The sequence below is a fragment of the Amia ocellicauda genome, chromosome 9 (assembly GCF_036373705.1).
Source record: "Amia ocellicauda isolate fAmiCal2 chromosome 9, fAmiCal2.hap1, whole genome shotgun sequence".
NCBI lineage: Eukaryota > Metazoa > Chordata > Actinopteri > Amiiformes > Amiidae > Amia > Amia ocellicauda.
In genome coordinates, this window is record NC_089858.1 from 42,023,012 (window position 1) to 42,039,550 (window position 16,539).

Below are 16,539 nucleotides of genomic sequence, written 5' to 3' on the forward strand. Positions count from 1 at the left end.
CCATATTGTAACAACTCTGTGAAGAAGTGTCTCCTGTTTCAATGTATGTACTGGATGCTTAAATTAGGTATGCCCTTACCCAGTTGTGCATGTTTATTTCTCTCAACAATCATGGACACTTTCCCTTCTGACATAAGTCATAAACGAAAGCTGCAAGGCTAAGGTTAAGCGGAAAGATAAGGCTAACATTGTTAGCCAATCAGAAGCACTTCTCGTTCAAACAAACAGCAGCTTTGTGTTTCCTAACGTCACGGACAGTACACGCCTCCATTCTTCTACGGCATCTGCTCTCCAGGAAGAGACAAGCGAGGTGACAGTAATTTCAGACAACGTGTACATTTTCAGCTTCCATGCATTTCCTCCTAAATATGCGGCTGGTACTTATAATGCTGGTGGTTGTATGGCTGTGCTATACACAGGGTAAGTACGAATGTGCTTTACTGCAGTAAACTATAAAGACAGCTCGTTGGCGTTAGGTACGATTAAGGCGATTGAACGTAGCTAAAAGCTAAGTGGCTTTGTCAACACATTTGTCATAAGTGGTCGTGAGAAAAAACAATGTATTGAACACAACCTTTCATAGTTCGACAAATTATATATTATTTACTGTGTGTGGATAGTATATGTAGTTTAAGGAAGTGGCCTGTTTTGGGAACATATTAACAAATCAGTGGACAAGTAAACCAAATCAGATTTCGTGGCATGTAACCTAAGTTCGTGGTTGATTGTCCTTTTCGTGCTTTTTCGTTTGAGAAGCTGCGGTGGTAAATCGACCATTCAAATCCGTTGTAAGCCGGGTGAAATGAAAGGGATGATTATAAGACATCGGTTTATTTATTCAGGTGGCACAGTAATACAAAAATGAGAATAATACGTACAAAAATCTAGATTCCTGAGAAAAAGGCAAAACAAAACGATCCATTGAGTAAACTTAATTGTCATTCATCTTTTTTATTATTCCTTTTCCACTGAATTCCTACTACTAACTATTGAATTAATATTTTATAGCCTTTTGCCATATATCATACTGTGTACCAAATACTAAAATGTAATGTTTATTAAATTAGGTAATCTATGTTAGGGTCGCCACCTGGGGCCATACGTCCAGCACAGGTTTTTAACGTTGTGCCTGAATTGAGAGCAATGAACATATGGCATGATATTGTCTCTTTTATGAAAAAAATAATAAAATAAAAGATTAATCTGCATGTGCAGTGACATAGGTTTCGTTTCAGAATTGGGGGGGGGACGTGTCCCCTACGCCTATGGAGCCAGACATACATTATTGGGGGGACAATGTAACATTCTCTCAACATTTTGGGGGAAATGCCCCCCCCTGTCCCTTCCTAAACCTACGCCTATGTGTGTGTGTGCTTCATTATTATAGACCAGTGGTGGGCAGACTATGGTAGTGAGTGGACCGCATGATTGTCACTCCTTCATCTCTAAGGTAGTAAGTGCGCCACATGATTGTCACTCCTTCGTCTCTAAGGTAGTAAGTGCGCCGCATGAGTGTCACTCCTTCATCTCAAAGGTAGTGAGTGGGCCATATTCCATATCAAGTGATAGAAAATTGATAATTATTAGTCTTTTTGGCTGCATTTTCAATGTACACCTTTTGATTTGATTCACTTTCTTCACTATCACGCAACTTGAATACAAAGAATTCCAGGACAAAATTAATGGCAAATTACCAGCAACAGTATTGTAGTAAAGTTTAATCTGCCACAGTAATCGGTGTTATATCAAAGATGTTCTCTTCATATTAAACATTTTGTACACTGCACATGTGCCACAAAGTGTGTTTATTTTCATGCATTTCTTGATAGTTTTTTTCATACATCTACATCTAAACAGTGTATTAAAGAGGTGTTTAAATGTTGTAAAACACTGCAGTAATCACAGGAAGCTCATTACAACACTGTGGGAAGAGAGGAGAGTGAGAGTGATGTATAAATATTCAGACAATCAGGTAGCACTCTAGATGCTTGTTCTGCCCTATACATCTTGCCCATAATAATATAAATTGTTTATGCTTAAAAAATACTATTGGGAATATAGATAGGATTTGCTAGTTTTGAGTTCATCCCACAATCTCTCTATAATTGTTTGGTTAAGTAAGTCTTTTAAATGACTAATTAGGTGGCTTAGCATTGAGGGTCCTGGACACCTATTGTTTTTGTTAGGATTATTATTATTTAATTACCTAGCACTGAAAGTGCTGGACATGTGTTGTTTGTGTTCTGATTATACCACCCAAACTTTCAAAGCCTCTAAAACCCCACACCACCTCTCCAAACTTGATGAAACTTGCCACACTTGTTAACATAAGAACATAAGAAAGTTTACAAACAAGAGGAGGCCATTCGACCCATCATGCTCCTTTGGTGTCCATTAATAACTAAGTGATCCAAGGATCCTATCCAGTCTATTTTTAAATGTTCCCAAACTTTCAGCTTCAACCACATCAATGGGGAGTTTGTTCCAGATTGTGACAACTCTCTGTGTGAAGAAGTGTCTCCTGTTTTCTGTCTTGAATGTCTTGAAGACCAATTTCCATTTGTGCCCCCAGGTCCGTGTGTCTCTGCTGATCTGGAAAAGCTCCACTGATTTGATGTGGTCGATGCCTTTCATGATTTTGAAGACTTGAATCAAGTCCTCTAATAGTCTCCTGTGTTCCAAGGAGAAAAGGCTCAGTTCCCTCAGTCTTTCCGAGTAGGACATTCCCTTCAAACCTGGAATAAGTCTGGTTGCTCGCCTCTGAACTGCCTCTAGAGCAGCGATATCTTTCTTGAAGTGTGGAGCCCAGAACTGTACACAGTATTCCAGATGATGTCTAACTAGTGCATTGCACAGTCTTAACATTACTTCCCTTGTTTTAAATTCTACATTTTTGACAATATACCCTAACATTCTGTTTGCCTTTTTTATTGCTTCCCCACATTGTTTCAATGTCCACATTGAATTTCATCTGCCAGGTGTCAGCCCACAACTGAACATTATAATAATAAGTCCCTTTGAATAACCTGTGCTGCCGAGATTGTATCTGCTGAGCCACCTATTTTTGTGTCATCTGCAGATTTGATAAGTTTGCTAACTATACCTGCTAACTATCATTTAGAACATTTGCCACATCTTGTTCATTTTCCAAGATACTTCCATTTTTGCCCTTTATTTGTTTCACTTCCTCCTTTATTCATCTCTTGCTGTTGTAGTATTGAAAAAACTCTTTGCATTAGTTTTAGCTCCAAGAACTGTTTCTTTCTGTCCCCCTCTTTGCTTTCCTGATCCCTTTCTTAAGATCTCTGCAGTTCAACATATTCTTAGTATTTTGTTTTGCCTCTATCCCTTTTGTGTGCACTATACAATTTCTTTCTCTTGATATTTTTTTGCATACTTCTATTAAACCACTTTGACCAATGTGTTTTGGTCCTCAGCTTGCTAAGTTTTGGTGCAAATGTCTAACAACTACAGGATATCTTGCTATGTTGAAAATGATAGACATAGGTCACTTGGTACGTCATTTGTACACTACATGTGACACTTAGCACACAAGCTTCCCTTATGGCTTAGACTTAAATTTCTTCAAGTGAAATGGATTGGTCACATGGTTTGCAGGCAATGTTGTGTCACTAAAATCTTCCTGCAAAATCTTCTCCAGAACAAAAACTACTATACATCTTAGTGTATAGTATCTGCTAAAGGCCTGTTCATCACAAGTGAAAAGGATGCGTGGCTTTATTCACCACTGCAAATGTATTGGTGAGGCAGAAGTATATTAACCAGTGAGGGTATTAGAATCAGTTTGGTGAGTTCCAGTTAAAATTAAACATAATACACTCCACTCTTTGACAACATGCTTTATTTCAATTGTCCTTAAAATTACTCATTATCTTCTGCAATTTAACAATTTAACTGTTTTTAACATTCACTTTCTACTACCTTTTCCTGATTTTATGTTGTCAACAATGTTTATGTTGAGTCTCACCAGCTTTTTTTTTCAGTGAGGCTGGTGGCTCACCAAGTTGTTTAAGTACAGTTCGCTGAAAGCCAACTGTTGACTCTGACTACAGTTTGGTAATCATAGAGGCTCACCAGTGGCACATCCAGTGAATATAACCATGTGCCCACAGTCACGTGGTATGACAGCCATATTGTGCCATATGATGACATTTCAGCATCAGCTTCCCCAGAACAGTGTGCCGATATTTTGCATGTGTGACACTAGTGTGATGATTTATTAAGTATGTTCAAAACAAGTTGCTACAATCCTAAACATGGCTGGTGTGCCAATCAAATTTCCATATGTTGCTCTATATCTCAGTGTAGCGATTTACACTCATAAAACTTAATATATTAACTAATATAACTAATGCAGCTAAGATCTGTTTTGATTTGGTCACATCTTGAGGTAATACATTTTCATGTTCACCATATAAGATTACATATTGTTGCCTCATGACCTACTTTTAGATTTGGTCACATGTTTTGTCTGCCTGTGTTTTACAAAATATCTCCCAACCATGCCTTCTCTGAAACTGTTTGTTGGATTGAATTTAAATTTAGTATACATACATATGGTAATGTCCCCTCTGATATTTGTTAAAATCAAATGGCTGCATTCAAAAACACAATACAGAGTAGTTAGTCAAATGTAATAGTGTTAATGTAGACTTTGTGTAATATATGATTTTGTTTTCCCTAAACTGCAGGTAAACCTGTTACTAGTAATAAAGTAAATACACAACAGCTTGAAGATCCAACTCCTGACACACAAAACGACTTCAGAAATGGCCAGATAACACAAGTACATAGCAAAAGTCAGCAAAGTCAAGATTTGGAAAACTATGATAAAACACAAAATAGCTCACTGAAAACACAAGTCAAGAAAATGACTGGAGAAGATGAGGATGGCAAAAACAAACCTTTGTCAAAACAGCAGGAAAGTTCAAATGCTGGGCAGGATAAAACCACAACTGTAAAGAAGCCAACCATGACCGATAATCAGGACCGTGGGAATCCCCAACAAGGGAAATTGCCTATGAATGAACCTGTAAAATCAAACTCAGCAAATCAGCAAGATGAATATAGTACAGTACATTTCCAGCAAATTGCAAACCACAGGGATGAATATAAATCTACATTAGGCAGGAATGAAACGGGAAGAGAAAATGCTCATGTGTCTGAACCCTCAGATGACGTGAAATCTATAGCAATTTTCAGTACAACAGAGCAACACAACCAACACCCCAACCCAAGTGCAGATGCTGCTGAGGCCACTGCAACTACCAATGTCCAGGGAAGTCCAGGAAGTGGGCAGTTGGTAGGCAAGATGAAGGACAAGGAACATGAACCAGAGACTTCCAAGGACAAGACTGAGGAAGACCAGGAAAACCAGGACCAGCAATTTCAGGATAATGGGGAAGAGAAAGAGGAAGAAAAAAAGGTTGGGCTTCCAGAGACTAAGGATGGTGACAATGATGATGATGATGATGATGATGATGATGATGACAACTCTGATCCTGATAATAAGGATACAAAACAAATACAATTAGACATTCCCCAGCAACCTCAACTACCCAAGCAGGACCTGCCCAAAGATGACCCTGAGAGCAGCCACTTCTTTGCCTACCTGGTTTCAGCTGCTGTACTGGTAGCAGTACTGTACATAGGCAACCATAACAAGAGGAAGGTAAATGGGTTTGCTGAACAATAATCTATATACAGGCTTGCTTACTTTTAATGTTTATTTCTACTATCCCTACACCTTTCAGGCTGTAAATAGTCTGACACCCTTTTTTCTTAATTCAGTTATGTCAAATAATAAAAACGGGATTTGACATATCCTAATAATTACTTAACTTTAGCAAATTAAGACTTAGAATGAAATCCAAAAACACTGTGGTTATTGAGGACTGAAATTGCCTACCCCTGCCTTACAGTTTTCTCTACCCCAATATTCCTACTCACAATGAACACAATTTCCATCTGTGATTCTAATCAGTACTATAACTGTGAACAGGCACCAGACACCTAAAACAGAGGTCTTCAGTGCTGGTACTGATGATTCCCTGCCCAGGAGGTTCTAGGTCACCCTAATCTCAATAATATATATATATATATATATATATATATATTAGACAATACAATAAATGCTTATTAAAAATTAAGCAAGTATTTTGATAAATTAAATAGTCTATAGATCAGTTGGTACACCTGAATAGCCTTCTACTCTCAAGAACCCAAGTCAACTTCCTTGACAACTTCAACATTTTGACTTGCTTAAGTGATCAATTGATTATAGGTGTTCTATGAATCAGACTGGATTGGAGCTCTACAGGACCAGGGTTGGAGACCCTTACACTAAAATAAATTAACCACAGGCAGTATTCCACTAGAAGTACCACATAACAATCTAGGAGATTGTGATGTTCCCCATTGTCAAAAACAGATTATCAAGGAATATACCTAGTTGTATTAAATAAAAAGCATATGCATTGTGCTGCAATACCTCCTTATGTATTATGTGCCTTTATTTTTACTTATTGCAAGTTGTATTTATATAATGTACTCTGCTCTTTAAAAAATACATGCTTTTTGAAATGTATACCTGCCATGGGCATCTGCTAAGAAATGCATTAGCCTACAATTTAAAAAATATTTGTCTGAAAATAATATTACATTGAGTGATTTATATGCCATGGGAGGAAGCTGTGCCATATAGGAAATATTCTTGTCTATTTCTATTATTTCATTTTTTTTTTCTACTGTCCCAGATTATTGCCTATGTTCTGGAGGGGAGGAGATCAAGATTGTCACGTCGGCCCAAATCCACAGAGTATCAGCGGCTTGAACAGAAGGTTTGAACTATAATGTGATAGCATAACCTTTTAAGCGTGCATGTTATGAATGCACATTATATTTGCATGTATACAAAAAATGTGCTCTTCTTTTAATGAAATACATTTATATTTTTTTCCCTTAATATAGACATTGTTGTAATCTGAGTGTTGTATGTATGATACATGGACACCTCTCATGCTTATTTTTTCTTTCTTTCAGCACTGAAATTTGCCAAGAAAAGATATCTCCGAATACAATGTGAAGGCATTAATGAATTAATAAATTAATATATTAATTAAAAGAAGGCAAGGATAGGGTCATAGGGAAGTATTTCATTGTAATTAGTTTGATGGACTCTGAAGATCATTAATTGTTTAAGGTTTCCTATTTTAATATATGATTATGGTACATTTGATACTTCAAAAATGTTTTATCAAAATAAGACGAATTTATAGATTTTTGTTTCTATATACTTATTGCATGCCTTGCAGAGGACATGATTCCCTTTCACAAGGAGTTTGTAAAGAGACAAAACAACATTTTCTACATGCTTGTAACATGTTTCACTATTACCACTCTGAGGAATCCATAGCTCTCGCTGTTGTGTAATGGCGTGAGGTCTTGGTATCTCAACGTATATTTTAAAATGGATACAAGAGACTTCACAACTGCTCAGCAACCTTGGACCTTACCATTTAAGTGGCAGTTTAATGCCAGTACAATTGTACCCTAATAATCCAGTGACTGCAAGGAGAGGTTAACTGTTTGGCCTAGAGCATGTCCAGGCCACAATCTAGCAGGTTTTAGAGGTCACTCTTCAGTAACAATTGGACATAGGAAAGCTGTTCAACTGGTTCACTTCACTCAATAATTAGTTATCCAATGCAGAGCTCAGGTGGAATGAAAACCAGAAGACACGGTGACCCTTGGGGGTTGGCTTTGAAGTACACTGGTTTAGATCTGAGGGCTTAGGGATGATAATGTAAAGTAGCCTAGTGATTGGAGAAGAGATCATACAATTTCTCTTGCATTACAGATGTTATAAATTCTTAGTATGAGTGAAAGGGTTGTGCTTTAATGTATTTTTTCAAGAATATGAAAAACTATGTTCTATCTAAACTGAGTGTACAAAACATTAGGAACACCTTCCTAATATTAAATTGCACCCCCTTTTGCCCTCAGTACAGCCTCAGTTCGTCAGGGCATGGACTCTACAAGAGGTTGAAAGTATTCCACAGGGATTCTAGCCCATATTGACTACAATGCTTCCCACAGATGTGTCAGGTTGGCTGGTAGTGTATACGGCGTCCCATCTCATCCCACAGATGCTCAGTTGGATTGAGATCTGGTGACTGGGCAAGGCACTGCAGTAAGCTGGATTCACTGTCATGTTCATGGAACCATTCCTGGACAATCCTAGCCTTGTGGCATGGGGCATTATCTTCCCATTAACAGATGGATAGCAGATCAGGCAATATTTTTCAAATCCTCCAGTATCGATTGTTTTCATTCCTTAGCCCACTGCAACCACATTTGCATTTTTGCTGAAAGAAATGGAACTTAGGTTGTCGGCAGCTATACCCCATTTGTATCAAGGTATGATGAGTTGTGCATCATTTTATGGGTCTGTTATTCTACAATGTCAGTTGACTAAATGTAGCCCATCTGTTGCTCTGCCCAGTTTATGTCAGCCTCCTTTGGCCTCTTTCATCAATGAGGTGTTTTAGACTACTGGCCTGCTGTTGGCTGGATGTCCTTTGTGTGGATGAAAAACTCAGCTGCAGTTCCTGATACACTCAAAGCCTGGAACCTACTACCTTTCAAAGGCACTTAAATATTTTGTCTTGCCCCATTAACCCTTTGAATGACACATGTACACAATCCATGTCTCACTTGTGTAAAGAAATCCATCTTTAACCTGCACCTCCTTCATCTACACTGATTGAAGTGGTTTTAACAGGTTACATCAATAAGGGATCATAGCTTTCACCTGTATTGAACTTGTCAGTCTATTTCATGGAAAGTTATTCCTAATGTTTTGTTCAATCAGTGTACTTTATGGTTTAGGGCACAAATTGTACTCGTTCTTTGGGGAAAAAAAGTGCTAAAAGGGTCATGAGTCATGAATTACTGGAGACCTCAGGTTCAATACCTATTACACATGAAGCAGATCTGGTGGTCTTATAGGGTCTGCCTGCATTTGCTTGTTATTTATTGTCATTGCCTGTAATATCTATGATTCTGTGTTATGTTTTTGGCTCAGATTGTTTTTAATTTAATTTGTAATTTAATTTTAATTGTTTGAAGCAACATTATTATGCCAGCAGTAATAACTCAATAAGATCAGTAGAATATAAAACGGTGTTAGAAAGAATATTAATGTTGCACAATTACACTTCCAGTAAAGTTCCTCGTGAACCTTTTTCATCCAGATCAGTTAGTCCGGGAACCAAATTCACAATCTAAATGCAGAACATCAGGCTTTGTACTGGACATATACAGTAGGAAATGAGTAAATAAATAAATAAAATAATAATAGGTAAATGAAGGTTCCTTAAATTAGGAACTTAGAAAGTAAGTGCCACTGATCCACAAATACAGCACTAACCTTTGTCCCAGTGTCACCACTTGTAAGGTGATTTGTGTTGTCCTTTTGGGACAACAACATTAAGTGCCCTTTGTTCTTTATACATTGCCTTGACAAAATAAAATGAGGAGCCATGATATCTATAACACTGGCCATGTATTGAGTCTGTTGGTGCAAGTATGATAGGGCATTTAAATGTTCACGCTTTACTTGATTTTGCAGGTTAAACTAATATCTTGAAAGTAGAAGGCAGATCTATCTTAATGACAATTGTTTATGATTTAAAGACAAGAAGCGAAAAGGAAAATAAACACCAAAAAGTTCAAGCTCTAACTGAATTGTAACTATTTAATGGATGAACTGGTTTTGGATGCAGCCTGAACCTTGAGAGACAACTGTGACATATTAGAATCACTAAACTCACTTAACCCTGTTAGCAAACAAAATGCAGTCTTTCAAAACAGTCTTGGGGGGTGTTTTCTACACTTTGAATCAAAGGTGAATGGTTTTGTACTGTTCAGAAACTGCCATAGTTTTGCCTTTAAATGTAAATGCTAGTGCAACAATACTGTTATTTATTCATTATAAAAAGTTAACCACGTTTTTGTTGATGAACAATAACATTGAAAGATTGGAGCATGTTTATGATTTAACTACATATTTAGCTCTTGAAATGTATAGGGCATTAAAGTGTGTATCATTTAGATGAATCTATATACTATAGGCCAAAAGCCTGTAAATAAAATGTACTGTACAGACTAACAGGGAGAGAACAGAATAGTAGGCTCTTCCTCCTTTTTTTAAAGTATATAACTGACACTGCATGAAATGGATGGTTTACAGAATTCATAAACACTGTGTAAACCAATGTAAAATTGTTGTCTACAAAGGTTTACTCCTGTTGTAAACTGGAGTATGTACTTGATACTAATGGTTTACAAATGGTTGTGAACCCTGTAGTTAGTCATGTCCATTTGGACTTGATGTTTACAAATTTGTAAAATGACACAATGGAAACTTTTTCAGCAATTTGAGCAACAGTAGCTTGTCTGTTGGATCGGACCACAACGGGCCAGCCTTCGCTCCCCACGTGCATCAATGAGCCTTGGCTGCCCATGACCCTGTCGTCGGTTTACCGCTTTCCTTCCTTTGACCACTTTTGATAGGTACTGACCACTGCAGACCGGGAACACCCCACAAGAGCTGCAGTTTTGGAGATGCTCTGACCCAGTCGTCTAGCCATCACAATTTGGCCCTTGTCAAAGTCACTCAGATCCCTACGCTTGCCAATTTTTCCTGCTTCCAACACATCAACTTTGAGGACAAAATGTTCACTTGCTGCCTAATATATCCCACCCACTGACTGGTGCCATGATAACAAGATTATCAGTGTTATTCACTTGTCAGTGGTCATAATGTTATGTGTATCGGTGATCGGTGTATATATACAGTACTGTGCAAAAGTTTTAGGCAGGTGTGAAAAAATGCTGTAAAGTAAGAATGCTTTCAAACATAGACATGTTAATAGATTATCAATTAACTAAATGCAAAGTGAGTGAGTGAGAAGAAAAATCTAAATTGAATCCTTATTTGGTTTGACCACCCTTTGCCTTCAAAACAGCATCAATTCTTCTAGGTACACTTGCACAAAGTCAGGGATTTTGTAGGCATATAGTCAGGTGTATGATTAAACAATTATACCAGACAGGTGCTAATAATCATCAATTCAATATGTAGGTTGAAACAATCATTCACTGAAACAGAAACAGCTGTGTACAAGGAATAAAACTGGGTGGGGAACAGACAAACCCAGCTCACAAGGTGAGGCTGCTGAAGACAGTTTACTGTCAAAAGTCATACACCATGGCAAGACTGTGCACAACAACAAGACACAAGGTAGTTATACTGCATCAGCAAGGTCTCTCCCAGGCAGAAATTTCAATGCAGACAGAGGTTTCCAGATGTGCTGTCTAAGCTCTTTTGAAGAAGCACAAAGAAACGGGCAACATTGAGGACTGTAGATGCAGTGGTTGGCCAAGCAAACTTACTGCAGCAGATGAAAGACACATGCTTACTTCCCTTCGCAATCAGAAGATGTCCAGCAGTGCATCAGCTCAGAGTTGGCAGAAAACAGTGGGACCCTTGTACACCCATCTACTGTCCAGCGAAGTCTAGACAGAAGTGGCCTTTGTGGAAGACTTGCAGCCAAAAAGCCATACCTCTGACGTGGCAACAAGGCCAAGCGACTCAACTATGCACGAAAACACAGGAACTGGCTAGGAAGACAAATAGCAGGTGCTCTGGAGTGATGAGTCAAAATCTGAAATAGCTAGCTGTAGCAGAAGGCAGTTTGTTCACTGAAGGGCTGAAGAGTGGTACACGAATAAGTGCCTGCAGGCAACTGTGAAGCATGGTGGAGGTTCCTTTCAAGTTTGGGGCTGTATTTCTGCAAATGGAGTTGGAGATTTGGACAGAATTAATGGTCACCTCAATGCCAAGAAGTACAGGCAGATACTTATCCATCATGCAATACCATCAGGGAGGCATCTGATTGGCCACAAATTTATTCTGCAGCATGACAATGACCACAAACATTAAGAACTATCTTCAGCATAAAGAAGAACAAGGAGTCCTGGAAGTGATGGTATGGCCCCCACAGAGCCCTGATCTCAACATCATCAAGTCTGTCTGGGATTACATGAAGAGAGAGAAGCAACTGACGCTGCCTAAATCCATAGAACTGTGGTTAGTTCTCCAAGATGTTTGGGCCTACCTACCTGCCGAGTTCCTTCAAAAACTGTTTGCAAGTGTACCTAGAAAAATGTATGCTGTTTTGAAGGCAAAGGGTGGTCACACCAAATATTGATTTTATGTAGGTTTTTCTTCTGTTCACTCACTTTGCATTTAGTTAACATGTCTTTTTGAAAGAATTCTTACTTTACAGCATTTTTTCACACCTGCCTTAAACTTTTGCACAGTACTGTATAATAGATCAGATTTGTAGTACTCGAGTCCAGGACTCAGTCACAGATTTGGTGACTCGTATTCGAGTCATAAAGGCAAAGACTCAGACTCTCATTCCCTCATGGCTCGGGCTTGGTCTTGATCATTACTACTCAATTTAGCATAAGCTGTTAATACTTTCCAAAAGGAATAAGGAATAAATAAATAACAAATACTACCAAGTTCGGAATCTTGTCGTGGGGGGACACACTCTACACTTCGCTTCTAACATGTGCACAAGCAGTAAAACTCGCCCCAGCTCAATCTGAAACAGAACTACAGTTAAACAGGCAGATATGAAAGAGATGGATTGGTGGCAAAACACGACGCAAGTCAATCAGACACATGCTTTTTTACATAATGGATTGTATTTTTCAAAGTTTTCAAAGCTTTAAATAAGAACAACTAGAACAACAAAAAACTTGGACAATACATATTACTAAATTATTATGGGATATCCCTTTAAAAGTATAAAGGATTCAAATATTAAGACCATTAAAAGAAACTAAAACTCACACACATGGGATACACTTAGGCTCTGAAGCACCCTATCAATCAGGCTTGCCACTGTAAAAGTAGCTAAGAAACACACTGCCCAAACCCACTTACTCATGTCTAGGTGCCTCTTGTGCTCTATGCTTTCAGCCTACTTTCAGATCCAATCATATTGATTTTGGCTGCAGTACCACAACTCCCCACTACAGGCAGGGGTGTTAAAGATCACTGGAATTGTTTTTAATGATTAAGAACAGAAGAAAGTTTACAAACGAGAGGAGGCCATTCAACCCATCATGCTAGTTTGTTGTCCATTAATAACTTAGTGATCCAAGGATCCTATCCAGTCTATTTTTAAATGTTACCAAATTTTCAGCATCTACCACATTGCTGGGGAGTTTGTTCCAGATTGTGACTACTCTCTGTGTAAAGAAGTGTCTCCTGTTTTCCGTTTTGAATGCCTTGAAGCCCAATTTCCATTTGTGTCCCTGCTCATCTTGTAAAGCTCCTCTGGTTTGACGTGGTCGATGCTCTTCATGATTTTGAAGACTTGGATCAAGTCCCCACATAGTCTCCTCTGTTCCAGGGTGAAAAGGTTCAGTTCCCTCAGTCTCTCTGAGTAGGACATTCCCTTCAGACCTGGAATAAGTCTGGTTGCTCACCTTTGAACTGCCTCTAGAGCAGCGATATCTTTCTTGAAGTGTGGTGCCCAGAACTGTACACAGTATTCCAGACGATGTCTAACTAGTGCATTGTACAGTCTTAACATTACTTCCCTTGTTTTAAATTCTACACTTTTGACAATATACCCTAACATCCTGTTTGCCTTTTTGTTGGATAGAGATTCCCTTAATAAAAACCATAACATCTACACCATAAAATACAATAAAAGCTGCTTAAAAAAATGCTGCCCACTTCAGAATTGCTGATGCCCACAACAACAGTACTGTTCTCTCTTTTGAATGTGCATTGAGTCACGATGCAGCAGGCTCAGAGCAGGTGAAGTACAGCAAGTTCCAGCAAAAGTGTGCTGAAAGTAAATAGATAATGTGATTAATTAAACAAACAAGGTTGAAAAATATCAAAACGTGCACAAAACAACAGTTACATACTACTAGACTAGGACATTAAAATACATACTGAATAAATTATATGGTGTGTGCAAAAAAACAAATGGCTACATAGAACTGATTTAAGGATACAGTAGTTCATTGTGCCAACATCTCAATATGGTCTCGAGGAAGAGCACTCGAGCGCTTATAAATTATGAAGATGTGACACTTTTTTTAGAGTATCAAATGTATTTATTATTATTTATTATACGAAGTATGATATTTTAAAGTTATATAGGTCAATTTATTTAAAAAGTTGTACAGATATAGCATCTATTGGCATTTAATCAGACATGATCCATTTCCCCGACCGTAACTGCTGTATGACCAAGCCAACGATATGTAGGCCTTGGTTATCCTCAACCTCACTGACTATACTGACTGTACTGTCCAACCATGCCAACCATGATCCAACGTCGGCCATACTTCACCTCCCCGAACAAACTACTGTCCAACCATGCCAACTATATGACGACATTGACCATACATCATCCACCCCCAACCACGAATGTTGTCTAACCATTCCAACCACATGCCAACGTCGGCCCAACTTCGAGTGCTATCAGGGTTACAATGGCTACAGCATTTCCTCCAATTATTGTTTATAATTTTACCAAAAATGCAGTGTTGTTCATATCAGGTGCTGAATGCAAATTTTGCCGGAGAAAGACCGAAGAAAAACTGGGAACAACTGGCATCTTTCACATGTACATCTATGATGTGCATCATTGAGTAAGCCTACAATACTAACACTGCTAACATAAATCAGCACTGAGACAGCAAATTCACTCTGAACAGAACATAGCTCACAGAATTTTTAATTTAAAGAACAAATAAAAATTGTTGCTCTATGTTTCTGTCATTGATATTGTTTGATGTCCATGATTGTCTGTTGTGGGGAAGAGCTTGTGATAGCTTGTGAAAGCACAGATCATCAAGCTCAACCTTAATATGATGGACTCTGATCTCTAGGACCTCAAGATGCTGACAACATTGACAGATTAAATTTTCCTGGGTGAGTTCATCCAGGAAGGCAATCATTCTGCAAACTTTACACAGCCACATGCTTCTGATTTTGGCTAGTTTTTTGTCCCCAATTCAACAGATTGACTGTTACAGAGAAACAGTACCTTTTTTTCTGCCACCAATTGACACCTAACTGACCCCACCTCCAAATTCCTTGACTAGATCACCTTTCCTTCAATTTATTTACTTTAACCAACACAGCAGCTGTACTGAATGAAAAACTAGAAACAAGATTAGAAATGTTAAGGTGTTCTGCCCTCACAATGTGTCTTAAGTACAAGGTTTGGCAGACAGTGAACAGCTGCTCAATAAAGAATCAGGAGGCAGGAGTAGCGTTTGGACTCTTTACTGAAAATCATATTTTTTGGTTGTAAAACTGCAAAATACAGACTTAAAGAAAATCTGTGTTAGAAAATGATCTGTACACATTCACAAATACAAATGTAGACAAATTGATTTCAATCAGGAGCTAACAGAAAAAAAAGTCCTAGCTAGCCTGGCTCATACCACTTTTACTGACAGGAAAATAGTATTAAAATAACTAACTGAATACACAACTTTTTGCATATACAAAGCAATTACAATGCGTTGAATGTGGTAAAACACAAATATATACACTTTACAAATAAACGGCAGCTAATTTGCATGACAAAGAGGCTACCACGCTAACACGAAATTTCTATATGCAATTTCTATAACAGTCGTTAGCATAGATTAGTTTACCATCATTGTAACCATACACACTAAATACATATACTAACATGTAAAACTAACGTGAAACAGTACTTGAATCAGTGAAAACATGCTATAATGATTTAAAAAACAACTATAGTCTACTTACAGACTTATCTTTCCAAGGCCTGTTATATTATTATAATTTTTTTATTATTTCTTGGCAGACGCCCTTATCCAGGTATATACACTAAACGAGCACGATGGGTCGAAAGGCCTCCTCTCGTTTGTAAACTTTCTTATGTTCTTGTAAGAAAAGCTGGAGCTCATTCGCGCTGCTTCTCTTCAGATTTGTTTATAGCCGAAGGAGTCATGAACCGGACGTTAGTGGAAAAAGAATGCAGTACCCAAGTTCGTCACTAGATGGTAGTGTAAAGCAACAAAACAAAATAATACTATGTACAGACATATACACAGCTATCAAATCACTAAGACTGAAAGTTAAAACAACTATCTCTCTCTCTCTCTCTCTCTCTCTCTCTCTCTCTCTCTCTCTCTCTCTCTCTCTCTCTCTCTCTCTCTCTCTCTCTCAAGTCTTCAGGCGATGCTCAGTGCATAGCAGTTAAACAAATGTCACCACATTCACCCAGAAAAAAGGCTCACCTTAAACATTATGGACAGCATCTTCAAATTTTGAGTCAGAGGACTGCGGGGGACACCAACTTTAATATGCAAATCGTGTGAGAAATGTTAAGCATAAGTCCAACCGATCATTTTATGGTAAAAAAATAAAGTATAATA

General features: G+C 38.1%; 1 protein-coding gene and 1 long non-coding RNA gene across 2 annotated transcripts; one reads left to right on the plus strand and one right to left on the minus strand.

The window, feature by feature from the left end:
• Window positions 1-278: 278 nt before the first annotated feature.
• LOC136759484 (trans-Golgi network integral membrane protein 1) lies at window positions 279-10,208 on the plus strand. The gene is made up of 4 exons (XM_066714526.1): window positions 279-420; window positions 4,713-5,692; window positions 6,777-6,860; window positions 7,063-10,208. The coding sequence occupies exons 1-4, from the start codon at window positions 351-353 to the stop codon at window positions 7,066-7,068; spliced, it is 1,140 nt and encodes a 379-aa protein (XP_066570623.1). The 5' UTR covers window positions 279-350; the 3' UTR covers window positions 7,069-10,208.
• Window positions 10,209-12,779: 2,571 nt separating this feature from the next.
• Window positions 12,780-16,067, minus strand: LOC136758311 (uncharacterized). The gene is made up of 2 exons (XR_010819958.1): window positions 15,908-16,067; window positions 12,780-13,958 (listed from the first exon to the last, which is right to left on the minus strand). It is a non-coding gene; the product is annotated as an uncharacterized LOC136758311 (long non-coding RNA).
• Between the last annotated feature and the right edge of the window lie 472 nt (window positions 16,068-16,539).